At 44.8% G+C, this 17151-nt stretch overlaps 1 protein-coding gene across 15 annotated transcripts in view; it reads left to right on the forward strand.

The window, feature by feature from the left end:
* The window catches only part of NEDD4L (NEDD4 like E3 ubiquitin protein ligase), a 370632-nt gene that overhangs the window by 204849 nt on the left and 148632 nt on the right, over positions 1-17151 (forward strand). For 7 of the 15 annotated variants that reach the window (XM_042239245.1, XM_027960942.2, XM_027960943.2 and 4 more), the window contains 3 exons: positions 6059-6140; positions 8924-8962; positions 11469-11522. In XM_042239245.1, the coding sequence (XP_042095179.1) occupies positions 6059-6140; positions 8924-8962; positions 11469-11522 (175 nt within the window). Of the gene's footprint in view, positions 1-6058; positions 6141-7368; positions 7551-8923; positions 8963-11468; positions 11523-15758; positions 16964-17151 lie in introns of those variants that run through there. The other 8 variants (XM_042239239.2, XM_042239240.2, XM_042239241.2 and 5 more) reach the window with 2 other exon arrangements.

Consider the following 17151-nt stretch of genomic DNA (forward strand, 5'->3'; position numbering starts at 1 on the left):
TCAGATGAAGGTCATCGGAGGTGAAGACCGTGAACAAGCATTGGAAAAGAAGCTGGTGACGAGGCTCACTGATCCTCAGCCTGGCCCCAGGCACACCCACACCTTGTGCCTTTAGCTTTGGCTGTTGCTCAGGTGATGTGCTCTTGATACCTAGTACGTAAGTTGGTTAGAAGTGGGTAACGTATAAAATATCACCCCAGTGATGACCAACCCAGACAGCATATTAAAAAGCAGAGACATTACTTTGCCAACAAAGGTCCGTCTAGTCAGAGCTATGGTTTTCCAGTGGTCATGTATGGATGTGAGAGTTGGACTATAAAGAAAGCTGAGCACCGAAGAATTGATGCTTTTGAACTGTGGTGTTAGAGAACACTCTTGAGAGTCCCTTGGACTGCAAGGAGATCCAACTGGTCAATCCTACAGGAAATCAGTCCTGAATGTTCATTGGAAAGACTGATGCTGAAGCTGAAACTCCAATACTTTGGCCACCTGATGCGAAGAACTGACTCATTTGAAAAGACCCTGATGCTGGGAAAGATTGAAGGTGGGAGGAGAAGGGGGTGACAGAGGATGAGATGGTTGGATGGCATTACCGACTTGATGGACATGAGTTTGAGTAAACTCCGGGAGTCGGTGATGGACAGGGAGGCCTCTCGAACTATAGCCCATGGGGTTGCAAAGAAACAAACACGACTGAGTGACTGAACTGAACTGAAGTGATGATCAGGAGTGGTTTCTTAATACTCACTGCTGTGTACTTCGGCTTTCATGCTCTAATGGAGAGAGTAGAGTTTTATTCTCTCTTCCTATTTTATCTTCAGGAAGTCAGTCCATATTTTCTTAAAATGGACTAGGCTATTGTTACTATGAAAGAAGAGAAGTAAGTTCGAATTGTTCTGAGATTCACAATATTCTAACCAATCCAGTGGCTTTAATTTTTTAAGTATAGAACCCCAGCCAAAAAAAATTCTAACCTGAAAAACGAATGTATAAGACAGATTAAGGTGCAAATTCTGACCTGTAGTTATCCTGAAATAGTTGCACAGAACTAGGGCTCTGCTTTGTCTGTAGTGTGAAAACCACTGATTTAGTCCAAGCCTCTTGATTTGGGAGATAGGAAAATCGAAGTTCAGAGCACTCAAGTGACTTGTTCAAGGTCACACAGCTGGTTATTTGGAGTGTTGAGAAGGAGATAACATCTCAAAAGTGTGATCTTCCCTAAAGGTAAAGACACAGGCCAAGTCTGGTTGTTCCCCCAACCAGAGTTAGACAAAAAAATAAGATAAGCTAGCTAAAACAGCCCCCCTCGGGCTTCCCTGGTGGTCCAGTGGCTAAGACTCTGAGCTCCCAATGCAGGGGGCTTGGGGTCGATCCCTGGTCAGGGAGATGGATTCCATGTGCCCCAACCATGAGTTCGAATGCTGCAACTAGAGATCCGGCATGCTGCGACTCAGAGCTGGTGCAGCCGAATGCAGAAATAAATAAGATACAGATTAGGTCATATTGGCAGTTACAGCACATAATGATTTCCAACTCAGCAGGATTTTGAGAACTCCTGCCCCTCGACATTTCTACGGGCAGCTCTGTTGGTGGTCAGCATAGCATACTGCGGGCAGGCTGGATCCATGCACTCAGAGGGTTGGATTCTGGAGCAAAGATGCCTGTGTTCCTTCCCATCTCCTCCCTTCCTTTTTAACCATGGACAAGCTGCTTGATTTTTCTCAATTTCTCATCTGAAACATGTGCCAGCTTCAGAAGCATGTGTGAGAGTGGAGTGAGATGCTGCCTCCGGGTACTGGCCAGGTGCAGATGGATGCCTGACGGCGGCTGGGTGCCCGGCTGGTGGTAGCGGTGCTGGGGGTGCTGGTTCCAGCTGTGCCCGTAGTTGAGGCGGAGGGGATGGCTGCGCTGGCATCTCCCTGCTCACTCTCTGATGCTTGATGCCCTGTCCGTATCGCACCTTTCTGCTCCAGCCTTCCCCTTGGTGAAATGGGAAAGTGTTATCCCCACTCAGCTGAGCTAAGGGCCATTCATGAATGTCTTTTTTTTTTTTAATCATCTTTTTTAAAAGTTTTTAATTTTTTAATTAAAGTAGTATTCTTGCCTGAAGAATCCCATGGACAGAGGAGCCTGGCATGGGGTCGCAAGAGTAGGACACGACTTCGCAACTAAAGCACCACCGCCATAGTTGGTTTATAATGTGTTAAGTGACTCAATTATACGTGTGTGTGTGTTGCTGCTTAGTCACTCAGTCATGTCCAACTCTTTGTGACCCCCTAGACTGCAGCACACCAGGCGTCCCTGTCCTCCACTATTTCCTAGAGTTTGCCCAAGTTCATGTCCATTTAATCAGTGATGCCATCCAACCCGGAGAAGGCAATGGCACCCCACTCCAGTACTCTTGCCTGGAAAATCCCATGGACGGAGGAGGCTGGTGGGCTGCAGTCCATGGGATTAGGAAGAGTCAGACACGACTGAAGTGACTTAGCAGCAGCAGTAGCAGCAGCAGCCATCCAACCATCTCATCCTCTGTTGCCTTCTTCTCCTTCAGCCTTCAATCTTTCCCAGCATCACGGTCTTTTTCCAATGAGTCAGCTGTTTGTATCAGGGAGCCAAAGTATTTGAGCTTCAGCTTCAGCATCAGTCCTTGCAATAAATATTTAGGGTTGATCTCCTTTAGGATAGACAGGTTTGATCTCCTTCCTGTCCAAGGAACTCTGAAAGAGTCTTCTCCAGCATCACAGTTCAAAAGCATCAGTTCTTCAGTGTTTTGCCTTCTTTATGGTCCCACTCTCACATCCATACATGACAACCGGAATAGATACATACATATCTTCTTTGTCGTATTCCCCTTCCTGGTTTATCGCAGAATGTTGACTATAGTTCCTGGTGCTATGCAGTGGGACCTTGTTTCTCCATCCTGTATGCACCACTTTGCACCTGCTAATCCCAAGCTCCCAGTCCACCCCTCGCCACCCCCACCCCTTGGCAGCCACTGGTCTATTCTCTGTGTCGCTGACTCTGTTTCATAGCTTAGATTCCACATATGTGTGGTAGCATATGGCATTTGTCCTTCTTTTTTTGACTTCATTTATTATGCTAGTCTCTAGCTGCATCCATGCTGGCTGCAAACGGCATCATCTCATTCTTTTTTTTTTTTATGGCCGAGCAGTATTCCTCTGTGACTGTGTACCATATCTTCTTTATGCATGAATGTCCATGTTGACCTTTGATGATTCAGTCCTCGCTCTTGCCCACTGGTTCCCCCAGCTCACTAGCACTAGCATGCTGGCAGTGTGGTCTGTAGACATTTGTTGATGGTGGTGGTGCTGCTGTGCCAGCAGAAAGGGAGAGCCCCCCGGGCAGGGCTCCCCTACCTCCCTGCCCGCAGCGCTCTTGAACCCCCCTGTCCTTTCACCAGCCTACCCAAGCCCTGTGCTCCCTCCCCTTGAACGTGCACCCTACTCTCCTTTCTCCAGCCCCCACACCTTGGCGTTTGGTTCTCTGTTCACCCTGAATTCTCTTCCAGGAAGTTTCCTGGTCAGACCTTCAGGTAGTCAGTCACCCAGTACCTACCTCTACCTGGATGCACACTCAAGACAGACACAGGCAAGCCTTCCTCATTGCGGCTGGGGGACACTGTCCTGGACTCAGAGGCCACACCCTCAGCTGCATGTGCCACTCACTGTGAACTCTTCAAGGGGGCATAACCTGAGGCCAGGAGGGGATTGGAGGAAGAACATGGATGCCCCATCAAAGTGCGTGGCTGGCTCTTTATAGCAGTTATGCAACAGGCAGCAATCATGAAAGCCAAGGGGCATGGAGAGAAGAGACAGCAGTCAGCAGAGGTCGTTGTCTTCTCCATAACATGGGATTTTGTGTGTGTGTATGAGCGTGTGTGCACCTCTGTGGCAGACTGGGAGCTGTTCTTCAGATAACAGAGACAGCAGGCCGTGAGCTCTTTTTAGCAATAACTTGGTGGCTGGAAATAGAAAATTGGTGTCTCTAGCTGGAAAATACTCTTTTCAGATACCATGTGGAGCAGTAGTTCTCAGAGTGTGATTCCTGAATCCCTAGCAGCAGCATCACTGGGTGTTTGTTTGACATGCAGGTTCTTTGATCCCACCCCAGACCTACTAGACCTCTGTGGGCGTCTTTGGGGTTGGAGGCCAAGAAATCTATGTTTTAACTATATCCCTTTTCCCAGCAATTCTGATATGCTAAAGCCAGAGAAACACTGACCCTAGAAATTATCTCCTGATCCATCACCCAGACCATCGCTTTGATTAGGAAGGTGGTCTCGGGTTTTTTAAACCTAGAGTACATCCTGGCTCTTAATTCGTCTTTATTCTGAGGCTGAGTGTGTCCAGATCAGAAGGAGTAGGTGTGTCTGGTCAGATGTCCTTTGGTGAAAAAGTATCCATGGTTTATGGATAAGTGACAGAGGGTTAACTAATACCTTTTTCTAAATGTATTTCTAACATTTTAACCAGAATGTTAAAAAATATATATGTATTATCTACTCAGAATATAACAGAGCAAATTCTGTTGTTGGCTTTTCTGTGTTTAAGGAGATGTGTTGTAGCTTCCACTAAGATGCATTTTATGAATAATAAATACTACAGGTGTACACCAACAGTATTTTTCACTCTCGATTTCTTTCGGATATCAAATATAGTTCTGTTAATACTGAACTTTGCATTTTGTCACTATCTCTTTCCTTACGGGAAATCACGGCCTATAGCTATCGAATAAAAACCAGTGTTTAAGCATTTTATGATGCTCCATATAATCTTTAGAAATACCTTGGACGCTGCAAAATAAGAGTTAATGGTCACAGTGTATAACTACTAAAGGATAATTCTCAAATTGGAAGAAAATAAATTATCGGCTATAGATAATTAGATGAGTGAAAATTTGGGGACTGAATACATGAAGGCCCTTTCTATGATTTTGAGGATTCCAAGTGTGAAACAGAAGACCCTGGACCCCAGATTCTTTTAGCTTAACTAGATTTGAGCTATCCTAGTATGAGCAACTCTAGAACATGCGATGAGTGGATTTACCAAGTTCTTAGTAGATAATCCACATTAAGTATTCTTTCAGTGTACTTTCTGGCTGAAAGTTTATAGTTTCCCAAGGAAATGATTAGAACTCTGGAACTTGTAGTCAGGAAACCTGAAATTTAATCAAGACTTAACTGGAGTCTGTAACTTTGGGCAACTCTCTTATTGACTAACTGGGCTTTAATTTTTTATATATGTGTCTTTCTTTTACTCTATAAGATGATACATGTTGGTTTAGGTAAACAATGCCTGTTTTACCTCCACTGAAAGAAAAATAATTTTTACCAACATAATGGAAATCAGACAGAGAAGGCAATGGCACCCCACTCCAGTACTCTTGCCTGGAAGATCCCATGGATGGAGGAGCCTGGTAGGCTGCAGTCCATGGGGTCACTGAGTCAGACATGACTGAGCGACTTCCTTTCACTTTCACTTTCATGCACTGGAGAAGGAAATGGCAACCCACTCCAGTGTTCTTGCCTGGAGAATCCCAGGGACAGGGGAGCCTGGTGGGCTGCCGTCTATGGGGTCGCACAGAGTCGGACACAACTGAGGTGACTTAGCAGCAGCAGCAGCAATGGAAATCAGAATAAAAATAAGATGCAAACTAAATTTTCAAGCTAGATTTTGCTAATCTGAACAAATTTCATATGCCTTTTAATAATTTTTATTATAATCTTTCCAGAATCTGAATGTGCTTAGGAAAAAAGAAACTACGGCAAATTAATTCTTTTGAATTAATAATAGAGAAGGTGATCTTTAAAGTTAAGAGTACGAGTTTCATGTTAGTTTTGGTTTTAAATAAACATCCTTGGTCAGGAACTTTTCTCAGTCTGTTTCCCCGGTAAGCATGCTGAAAACGTTACTGCTTAGTTTGTAACATTTACATAAACTGGGTCATTAACTGATATTTTTGCATTTTCAGTTAGGTTATGGCTACTTTCTTTTTTGTATTCTTAAAATGAAAAGTATAATCCTGTTTTTTCTTACAGTGATCCGTATGTGAAACTTTCATTGTACGTAGCAGATGAGAATAGGGAACTTGCTTTGGTACAAACAAAAACAATTAAAAAGGTAAGTGTCCATCCTTAATTAAACATCATTTAAGTCATAATTTAATCTGATTTAATTATGTCTTTGGGCTTTGTAGATGTTTTTGTTTTAAGCTGGCAGTATTTTTATTTTAAACCTCTCTTAGTATGAAATCTATAAATTCAGCAGAGATCAAACTTTTCAATATTAATCTAAGACACTGATTTTGGTTTTAGTTAAGTGCATACATGCTCAGTCGTGTCTGATTCTTTGCGACCCCATGGACTCAGTAGCCCGCCAAGCTTCTCTGTCCATGGAGATTCTCCAGGCAAGAATACTGGAGTGGGTTGCCATTTCCTCCTCCAGGGGATCTTCCCAACCTAGGGATCTCACCCAGGTCTCCTATATCTCCTGGATTGGCAGATGGATTTTTTTTTACTATAAAAGCAGTATTCAAAGAAGCATTGTTACCAGTAGCAGTTTTTTTCCCTGCAAAGAATAAAGCAAAACATGGATTTGTTCTTGTTGACTTGTTAGTTTATGAAAAGAAATTTAAAGCCATTTAAAATATATTTAATGAAATGGAGTGGCTTGTGGATTTGGTAGGAACAAAGGGAATGGTTTAACTTAAAATAGGTATTACCAAAGGAAGCAAAATACTTGCTTAGCTACATGAAAACAAATAAAAAATATTAACAATAAAACTATATGTGTGTGTGCTTCCCTTTTCTAAATTTTACATGCATGATCTCATTAGATTTGTTTCCATAATTATGCCTTAATTCATATTTCCGTGTTTTTATATGCATCTATAAAATACATTAGAACATAGATTTATATCTATACTTATATCTTAATTCATCTACTCCATGTTTTTGTATGTGTCTGTTAAATCATATATTTACCGCATATTCGGGGCGTTTATTGACGATGCATGTTTTCTACCAAAAGTATTGTTCTTATCTGTGCTTCAGTAGTATTTATGGATCCCCGTTATTTTTCCTTCCCCATCTTTGTGGGGTAAACGGTCTAATACACCCAGTGATAAGCAATTCCTGGAGTGTGCGAGGGCTTTTAAAAAATGGTAAGTCTTCCTGCTATTGTGCAGACGCCCGGGGTCTGTTGCCAGGTCATTTTGTGAAAGGAAGAGACAGCAGTCTAGCGTGTCTCCCACCTGGCATTCCTACTGGGCACTGAAAATCTGGAGAGTTTGGAGAGCAGGGTCCGGTATTTTGATGGGTGGGGAGGATTCCTGCGAAGGACGGAGGCCATTGTTCCCTGTTGGGCGCTGTCGCCGGGCGGGGGAGGCAGCCGGGGACCTGGTTGTCGGCGGGACGCAGAAGGAGCAGAGAACCGGAGCCGCGATCAGGGGGTACTGAACCGCGTTTCCTTCCGAGGGGAGGGCCCCCTCCTCCGCCCCACGGGAGAGGGCTGCGCTGTGTGCCCGGCTCGGTTAGTATTTCTCTGTGGCGCGGGGTGTTGAAGAACCGTTTGCATCATCCTCTGCTCCTCGTGGGCGGGTGCCCGGCGCTGCACGCGTTCTGTGGCCTCACCTGTCTGCTCCCAACCCCACCTGTCCTCTGCCTCTCCCCCTCCGCGTCTCCCCGGAGTGGGGCTCCTGGCCCCCTGCAGCCCCCGCAGCCCCGGGCTTGCAAGCGCCTCTCCCCTTCCTCCCTCCTGCTCGCGTTCACTCATTTGCATCCCAGGCTCCATCCGGAACTAGAAGCCTGAGCCCCTTTTATTTAGGGTTAGATTTCCCCCTTGAGCTGTGGGTGGGGAAATTGCTGACTTTTTTTCTTTAATGCCATTTCAGTGTTGTACGCATCCTATGCTTATGTTTTATGATGCTTTGAGTTGTTATTATTTTGCTGTTTCTTGCACTAGTTTTTACAGAAAGATAGATGGATGAAGGCAAATATCATTCTAACTTAAAAATCTCTGTAGTCCTTGGTGAGGGGGTGACTTTTCAGTCTCATTTTTACATACAGTTTTTGAGAGATGTGTTCCTTTCAGAGCATAATGCTTGTCCAAATGCACAAACACATGTGTATATGTAGTCTTCCAGAGTATGTTTCATCTTAGTTTCAAAGGCTGTTTGGCAGTCTTATCTTTTATCAAAGCTTAGGACAAAAGTGTACTCTCCATGACCTTGTGAGATGCATGCTTATGTGGATTGCTGTGCAGATGGATGGATGGGTGGATGGGTGGATGGGTGTGGATGGACAGAAAAGAGGATTGAAGTACACGGGTAGGTGAATATTTGTAAACCTAGTTATTTAGGGAGAAAGAGTTCACTTTTGGTTTATAACTGGCAGGATTTTTGCATGTTATGTAATCTGATCATCAATATTGTTCTTTATAAAATAGTCCTTATATTTCAGTATTTGTGTAAATAGTGAACAGTCACCCTTCTGCCACCTGCTTCATGATTCTCCAAAACAGATTTGTAGCAGGTTGAGGGAAGTGGAAAACGTCCATTTCTTCTTGATTGCAGAATTATATCAATGTTAATTCCTTGAAGAACACCTTAATGTCCATAGTGATGGCTCTTTGTAGGCCTCTGACATTATTCTTCCTGGTTGATGGCATGAAATTTATGGTTTCTTATCCGTTTCATACGTACATCCCCTCTCCATCTAGTTTGGTATATAGAATAGTCTCGGATAACTTAAATGCTTCTTTAATGGCCATTTTGAAAATCTCTTAGCTATGTTTTTAGTGAAAAAAAAAAAAAAAGTTTAAGCAAATATGTGGACTGCACTGTACCAGTAACTGTTAACGTTCCAAAGACTGTAAAAGAAATTACAAGATGATTTCTCTTCCAGACGCTGAACCCAAAGTGGAATGAAGAATTTTATTTTAGAGTAAGTTTTTCTTTTCTTGGGGTGGGAGATCATAATTGTTATTGATAACTAGATTGATATATTATCTCAACAGACTCACTGAATTACAGCTATTAAATTTTTATTGAGATTCCTTTTAAGATGAGAAAAGGTTCGGTAGCTTTCTAGTGTATCCCAAATTTTCAGAAACTATAACTAGTGGTAACAAAATCTGGACTTGTTTCATTTGGGGATCTTTGAGGGAAACAAAAAGAAAGTTATCCAAATAGCAAAGTTTAGCTTTCCTATGCAAATTTTTCTTTAAAAAATAAAGTAAAATTAAAACAGTAGCTTAATTATTTCAGTAAGGTATAAGCTCAATAGAAGCAGCATGATTAAAAAGAAGCCTGAAATTTACTAATCATGTTCCAATTTGGAAAGAAAATTTTTACAATTCAGATATTAAGTGTGAGCATATGTGTGTAATATAAAACTACATCTGAAGTTTAAATATCACCAAATTAGGTTAAATTTCCTCAACCTTTTATATTTAATATCTAGAAGAGCTACATGTAGAAATGACTAAATTCTGTAAATTAATGGAAATTACTTTTCAGTGAGCTTATGTGGTCATTGCTTCTTTTTGGGTATTAAAATTTTGAAACTATTAAGCTGCTCAGTTATTTAATGGAAAATATGTCTTTTTCTCTTCAAGATGAATTAATTTTAACTGTCTGAATAGCTGTGTTATTAAAAACTACTCTGCCTCCAGAAGTATTCTAGATAAGATCTTCTGAGTGGTATAGATTCCCAAAGCATAATATTACCATTAGACTGATGGTGATGGCCCTGATTTCTTCCTTTCAGTCACAACAATATTTTATGTTTTGTGTGCTCTGAACATAGATCACTGTATATGACATCTGTTTTCTGTTATGTTCAGAGCTAAAATATGGCACTGATATTTGAATACTTGGTGAGCTCCTATGTCTAGCCTCTACTGAAACTGAGGGACACATGGGCTTGTACCCGGTTTCACTACCAGATGTATTTTTAAATTACTTGGCGAAAGACTGAGAATGTAAGGGGGCAGATAGAAGTTGCTGGCCTGTAACTAACTCTCAGATACAGCTTTCCGTTTGTAACACTCCACACTGCTTAGGCGTCTTTCAGTTTGAGGGAAACAAAAATTAATTAAACACCTTGGCCACATTTCTATAAATTTTAGTACTTTCAAGATTTTTTCAAGTTGTATTAGCCCTAAAGATATGTAAACTTGATTTGGCAGGGGGGAAGGGGGCGTATTTAAAAATTTCTTTGTCCCGTTCATTGAACAATTCTTTATTGAGTGCCTACTGCATCCCAGCCCCTGTCACAGTGTGTGGACCCACTGGTCCGCAGTACAGCCCTTCACTGAGCTTTCTACCCTCTGCCCACACTACCCACCCTCTGTCCCCGCCGCGCCCGCCCGGCCCACCTGCTTGCTCCATCACCAGGTTAAGAGCAAGCCGAGGGGTCAGGAGCACAAGCCGTGTTCTCTGCACCATTAAGTGTTTTTTCCTTCGCTTCTCCCTTCTGAGACAGCTGAGGCTTAGTGATGGGTGACCTGGGTCCCATCTCCAGCTCTGCCACTGCCAGCCCTTCTGACCCTGGAGAAGCCATCTGAGGACTCACACTCCCCACGGGCTCTGCTAGTGAGAGAGGAGTCCTTACTTAGGAAGAGTGTTTCCAGGATTTATGTACAGTGATAGAAATGAGAACACGTTGCACCTGACACTTGGGTCTGAAGGATGACTCCTGCTATTTCAGTGAGGTTTGGGGAAAGAGAAAGAAGCAGAAAGACACCAAAAGCCCAGGGGCTCTGACAACCCTGCCGTTGCTGGAAGAGGGGCCATCTTTGATTTCTCTTTTCTCTAATGGCTCCAAGCGTGGGCTCTGTAGACGCTTGGGCCAGGCCTGGTGGAGCTCCTGGTTGCCCTGCATACTAGCTGTGGGCTCTTGGGCAAGTTACTTTACCCTCCTGGTCTCAACTCCTCTTTTGTGAAATTGGAACAACAGTTGTATACATCATAGGGGTACTTTGAGAATAAATGGGACATATGTTTTGATATTTAATAAGGAGATAGTGCCTAAAAAGCATGCACACAGTGGTAAATAGCTGCTTTTTACTATTTTCTTCATGATTTTTGATCGTTGCCTAAGAAATTTTCTCAGGAGTAGACCTTTATGAGGGTGTAGCCTTGGTATGCAGGCATGGGGGTGCCTTTTTAGGGGAGGTTTAGGAACTGTTAAAAAACCATTTAGAATTATCCTTTCTTATGTTAGAAAAGCAGCGCTTAAAACCATTTTCTTCTTCTGATATGTCTAAATATTAGGCATGGAATAATACAGAAGCCAATAATAGGAAACTTAGTAGATGGAAGAGCAGGTTGTTTACATTGTACAATGATTTGAGTGCATTATAAAGTATTTTATTCTTTCAGTCCCTTACTTCATTCCTTGGAATTATTTCTGCCCATTTAAAATATATTATTTCTGTCCCTTATAGGTAAACCCATCTAATCACAGACTCCTGTTTGAAGTATTTGATGAAAACAGACTGGTAAGTGGGTCCTAATTTTTAATTTTGGCTTCATTTAAAAAAAAAACAAAAACCAATATTTTAGAGCACCGTACTTTAGAAATCTGTATTTATGTTGTACTTCTGTCAGTATACATGTCCCTCAAAAAGACCATTTTTGTCCCATTACTCGCTTAATGTTCATAATGATCAAGGCCATTACTCATGTAAATGACCCTTCTAGGGTTTTTATGTATAAGTCAGACTATGTGATGGTGACACGTTCAGTATTTGGGAAAACAAAAATCTAATTAACAATATACAGCAAAAAGGTAATATATTTAACAGGTAAAATTAAGAAATATTTTGATTGAAAGTACCTTCAAAGAACCAGAGATATGCCTGAGGCATCAATTTGCTGCAAATAACGTAAGGTCTGTCTAGGCAAGTCTGTGGTTTTTCCTGTGGTCATGTATGGATGTGAGAGTTGGACTGTGAAGAAGGCTGAGCACCAAAGAATTGATGCTTTTGAACTGTGGTGTTGGAGAAGACTCTTGCGAGTCCCTTGGACTGCAAGGATATCTAACCAGTCCTTCCTAAAGGAAATCAACCCTGGGATTTCTTTGGAAGGAATGATGCTAAAGCTGAAGCTCCAGTACTTTGGCCACCTCAAAAAGTTGACTCATTGGAAAAGACTCTGATGCTGGGAGGGATTGGGGGCAGGGGGAGAAGGGGACGACCCAGGATGAGATGGCTGGATGGCATCATGGACTTGATGGACGTGAGTCTGAGTGAACTCCGGGAGATGGTGATGGACAGGGAGGCCTGGCATGCTGCGATTCATGGGGTCGCAAAGAGTCGGACACGACTGAGCGACTGAACTAAACTGATAGATGGATACTAGGTAGCTGTATATTTTGTGTGTGTATATATAACTGATACAACTTAGATTTCATTTTAGAAATGGAATTTCAGAAGCAAATCTGGCTTAAAGTACTTTGCCAAAATTAACTCCCTAGAATGTATACACCAAGTACTCACAAGGCAAGGTTTGCATCTATGAAAACGAATATTATCATGATACATACAAACTTTTAATGTACTCTCAGAAGTGGTATTGAGTTGACCATAAAGTTTGTTTAGGTTTTCCTGTAAGGTGTTATGGAAAAACCTGAAAAAACTTTTTGGCAAACCTTATAAGTGAGTGTAGTTGTTGTACACAAATCTGCTTTTGAGTTCCTGAACTCAGTGTCCTGAAACTTAATGTCCAGTCATCCCTCAGTCTCCATAGGGGGCCTGGTACCATGACTCCTGCAGATACCAAAATCCAAAGACCCTGAAGTCTCTAATATAAAGTGGTGTAATATTTGCATATAACCTAAATACATTCTCCTGTATGCTTGAAATTATCTCTAGATTACTTACGATACCCAAATACAGTGTAAATGCTATGTAAATAGTTGCCTGTATGAGGCAAATTCAAGTTTTACTTTTTGGAACTTGCTGGAATTACCCCTTTTCCCCAATACTTTTGATTCACAGTTGGTTGAATCCATGAATGTAGAACATAGATATAGAGGTTTACCCATATATCATTTGCTTAAAATAAACATCCTTATGAACCCTTCTTTTTGCAGAATTCAACTGGAACTACCTGAATAGCTTGAGTTTAATCGAATATTTGATCTGAAGGAGACTTACAATATCTCATTTAATGTCCTGTCCTTGCAAATGAGAGAACTGAGGTCTAGAGCCCTTATGTAATTATGTAACTGCTAGTCTCTCAAGTCTCAGGCCAGTGGCGGTGAATTTGTTGTTGTTCAGCCGCTAAGTCATATCCACCTCTTTTGCAACCCCATGAACTATAGCCCGCTAGGCTCTTCTGTCCATGGGATTTCTCAGGCACGAATACTGGAGTGGGTTGCCATTTCCTTCTCCAGGGAATCTTCTCAACCCAGGGGTCAAACCCACATCTCCTACATTGGCAGGTGGAGTCTCTACCGCCGAGCCACCAGGGAAGCCAGTGGCCGAGAATAGCCAAGCCTTAACCCTTAGAGTGGAACTTGGGAGCATATTTGGTCTCCTTTGCCTGGTATTACTCTCCATATTAGAAAATCAACAGATGTTGGCCCACCATCCTGATAGCTTTTTCTATTAAAATATGTAGATTTTCAGTGGCTTTGCATCGAGCTTGACATTTTATACCTTAGGTGACACTTGGTAGTACTGGATCGCTAAATCACTTTTGCTCTGTGTATGAAGTTATTTTCTTGTTAAATCCAATGAGAAATTCTGCTTGAGAGTACAGTTCTTGGCACTCCATCTCTTATCCAGAAAACACTGAATTCGGCAAAGGTTCAGTGAGTAACAGTGAGTCCCCGGAGATATACATGCAGCCACGGACCAATTCTTCCTTTCTCATTTATTGAGTATAATAGCACTTGAAGGTGAAGAGAGGGTCAACACTGTGGAAAACTTGCCTCCTGGCAGGTGGGTTTTAACTCACTATTTTTCTTCTATTAAAGGAAATGCACTGTAAAAATTTTTGTTTTTCGTTTCCAGTATCTAAAAGAATGACTGTGGAGATGGCCTTGCCATGAGCCCTAAACTAGAGTTTCCAGCCCAAAAGGGCTTTGAATGAATGCCAAGCTCTAAGAAATCCCACGTGAATGCAGATTTTATCTGAAAATTTGTGTTTTATATACCGAGCTTTGCCCCAGGCCATCGGCAGTGTTGTTACTATGCAGTGAATGCTGCTGCTGGTGGTTTTTTTCTTTGTTGGGTATTAATCCAGCTAAGACAATACGTGACTGTAGTGGTGCTTGGCAGTTTTCGCATTAAACAAACTGGCTTCCATTTCTCTCGTAGAGATCATTTTTGGCATTTAAAACCCATGCCTTTAGAAGACAGGTTTGAGTGCATGTAAACGCAGGGTTAATCCTCCACACCCTGGACTCCAGAGCTGTTGACAGAATCATGCTTTGCAGATTTTAAAATAAACTTTTTGTCACTCTTTGCAGCTTGGTATTCCCCCTTTGCCCCCCATCATTTTTTTTTATTCCCTCCTAAATAAACCTCTTTTTTAAAATAACTGATGTTTCTGGCTCACAGAAAAGAGTATGTTTAAAGCACACAGAATATATCCAAATTAGCTACAAGTCCGATGACAGTTTTTTGAACATGGACTTTCACTTTTATTACTTAGGTCCTTTCTGGCTCTTCAAAAGCAACAAGATTCTCTGTCTGTAACCCAACTGGGGAGATCCTGCTGACTTCTTACTGGAAAAGAGTCAGCTCCAGGCAGCCTTTTTTTCTGCATGGTATTTAAGTTCATTTATTACAAAAGCCGCAAGCAACACGCTTCTCCAACTGTCTTTCCCTTTTTTTTTTTTTTTGAGTGGGGGGATGTTGGTTTTTCTCCTATCTGGCATACAGGGGGGAATGTTTTCTCCAGCTGGGTTTCTTTCCTCTGGCACTGCCGTATCTGAGAATCATATTATGTGTGAGATTGCGTCCCCCGCCCTCCCCATCTTTCAAATAAAACACATGTCGTGGTAGCCAGAGGCAGACCCCAACTGGCAGTAAGTTGTTCGCCCCCCTCCCTCCACTCAGCTATTTTGTTACTTGTAGATCATGGTCTAATTATTTAGCGTTAAAGGGACACGCATTCTGTGGGGTGTGTAATCGTATTTATAGTACGTTTTATTAGTTTGCATTCCATCGTGGTAGTGTGGTGATATCATATGTAAGCGGGGCGCGTAACATCCGATTGCTCCTGAGAGGCTTTTCCTGCAGCCCCTGCAGTGTCACTTGTCACTGTCGGGTTCGATGGGAAGGGGGGCTCCTCTGTGTGCTTCTGCCGTGGGTGCCAGTTGCTCCGCATCGGTGAGACAGCGCCCGGGTGCCCAGCTCGGTTTGGAAAGAACTGTCCGGTGAGCGCGCTGCGCTGAGATTTATAGCCGCACAGCTCGGACTGTGTTTGCTGCCTTAGTCAGCTGTGAGAGCTCCCCGCTGGGGCCACTCCTGTCTGATGGAAAAGCAGCAGCTGGGAAGGTGCTGTTTCAGGCTCTTGCTGTTTAAAAAAAAATGAGAGCGAGAAGGGGAAGAAAACTCCACTAAGTCCAGAAGCTGGCATTGGAGAGGGAGACCGCGGTCATGTGGTTCCGGCCACCCTACCCTCTGTCACAGTGCGGATGAGAGCTTTCTGCTCTTATCCAATCATGCCTGGAATGCCGCTTGCCACTTGGGTTATTTCTGCTATCTGCCGCCCTTGGTGCCGCAGTGCTCACGCTTTGGCAGATGGAACGCTTTTCCTTGGAGTTCGTGTCTTTGGGGTTTGACTGCTGGCAGCGCCGGGCCTGTTGTTGCTGCTCGCCCTGTCCCTCCCTGGCCCTCTGGGCACCATGGCCCATCGGCTTCGGTTTCATTTTGGCTCCTGCCGCAGCAACACAGCCCCCGAGTCGGAGATCCTAGACCAGGAGGGAGAAGACGACTTTTTCATGGCATTCCACACGCTCCCGCGGCGGGGCGGCGCGGTTGCGCTGGCCCCGAGCGGAGCGCAGGACGCGGGCCTGCGGGGAGGCGTGGGCGCGCTCAAGCGCAGCACGTCCATGTTCATTCCGCAGCTGCTGGGCCCCGTGGACGCGCGGCCCACGCGGAGCTCGTCCGTGCAGATCTCGCTGCAGCGCAAGGCGGCTGACGGCGCCCCCGACGACGGCGACGCGGGCACGGAGCCGCTGGGGGAGCCCCCCGAGGCCAAGAGCCTCGACGACGGCAGCGGCGATGGCTCCCCTCCCGCGGGGCCCGGAGCTCCGGGCCCGCAGCTCAATGGCACGTGCGGCCGCCGCCGAGCGCCGGGCCCTGACGGCCGCGAGGAGGCCGAGCCGCCAGCCGTGCGCATCCAACACCGCGCGTCCAGCGCCGATGTGCGCCCGGTGAAGCTGACGCCCTCGGGGGCTGAGGGCCAGGCTGGCCCCGCGGCGGCAGCACCCGAGCCCAGGCGCTGGTCCCTGCAGCACGTTCCAGACGCTTCTGGAAGCTCCGGGAAGCGCTGTTTTGTCTTCCAGCTGCAGCAGCCGCCAGCCGGTGGCTGCGGGCCCGCACCGGGCGGCGACTTCAACTTTGGCTTCACCGGCACCAAGGGGGACAGGTTGGTGAGGTATCCCCGAATCCGGCTGGAGAGGAGCAGCTCGTACCCCACGCAGCCCCGGGCCGAGCGCGGGAGTCCTCCGGAGGAGCACGGCCACCCAGACCCGGAGGCGCCGCCGCGGGGCCGCAGGGTGGCTCCCGATGCCCACAGGACCGATGCGGCGGCCGAGAGGTCGCCACAAGGCCAGGGCTGCACGTTTAAGATCAGGCAGGATCAAAACGCGGGGCAGCAGCACTTCAGAATCCTCGTGACTCGGGGGCCCGAGGAAGCCCCCCAGAGTCCCGAGGAGGACGCCGCCGCGGCCGGCCCGGCTTCCACGGGAGCTGGCGCCCCGGTAAGTGAGCCTGTGATGCCGTGTGTCCGCAGGAGGAAGGGGCCGATTCTAGCCCAGCAGGCGTATTCTGCAGCAGAATTAAAATAAACAACATCCTCCTCCCTTCTGGGACTTTCCCTGCTTCGGGCCAGAGTAACTGAGTGTGTTTGGCCGGTTCTGGGTCCACGATTTGTGGTCCCGCCTTTGGT

The sequence above is a fragment of the Ovis aries genome, chromosome 23 (assembly GCF_016772045.2).
Source record: "Ovis aries strain OAR_USU_Benz2616 breed Rambouillet chromosome 23, ARS-UI_Ramb_v3.0, whole genome shotgun sequence".
Lineage (NCBI taxonomy): Eukaryota > Metazoa > Chordata > Mammalia > Artiodactyla > Bovidae > Ovis > Ovis aries.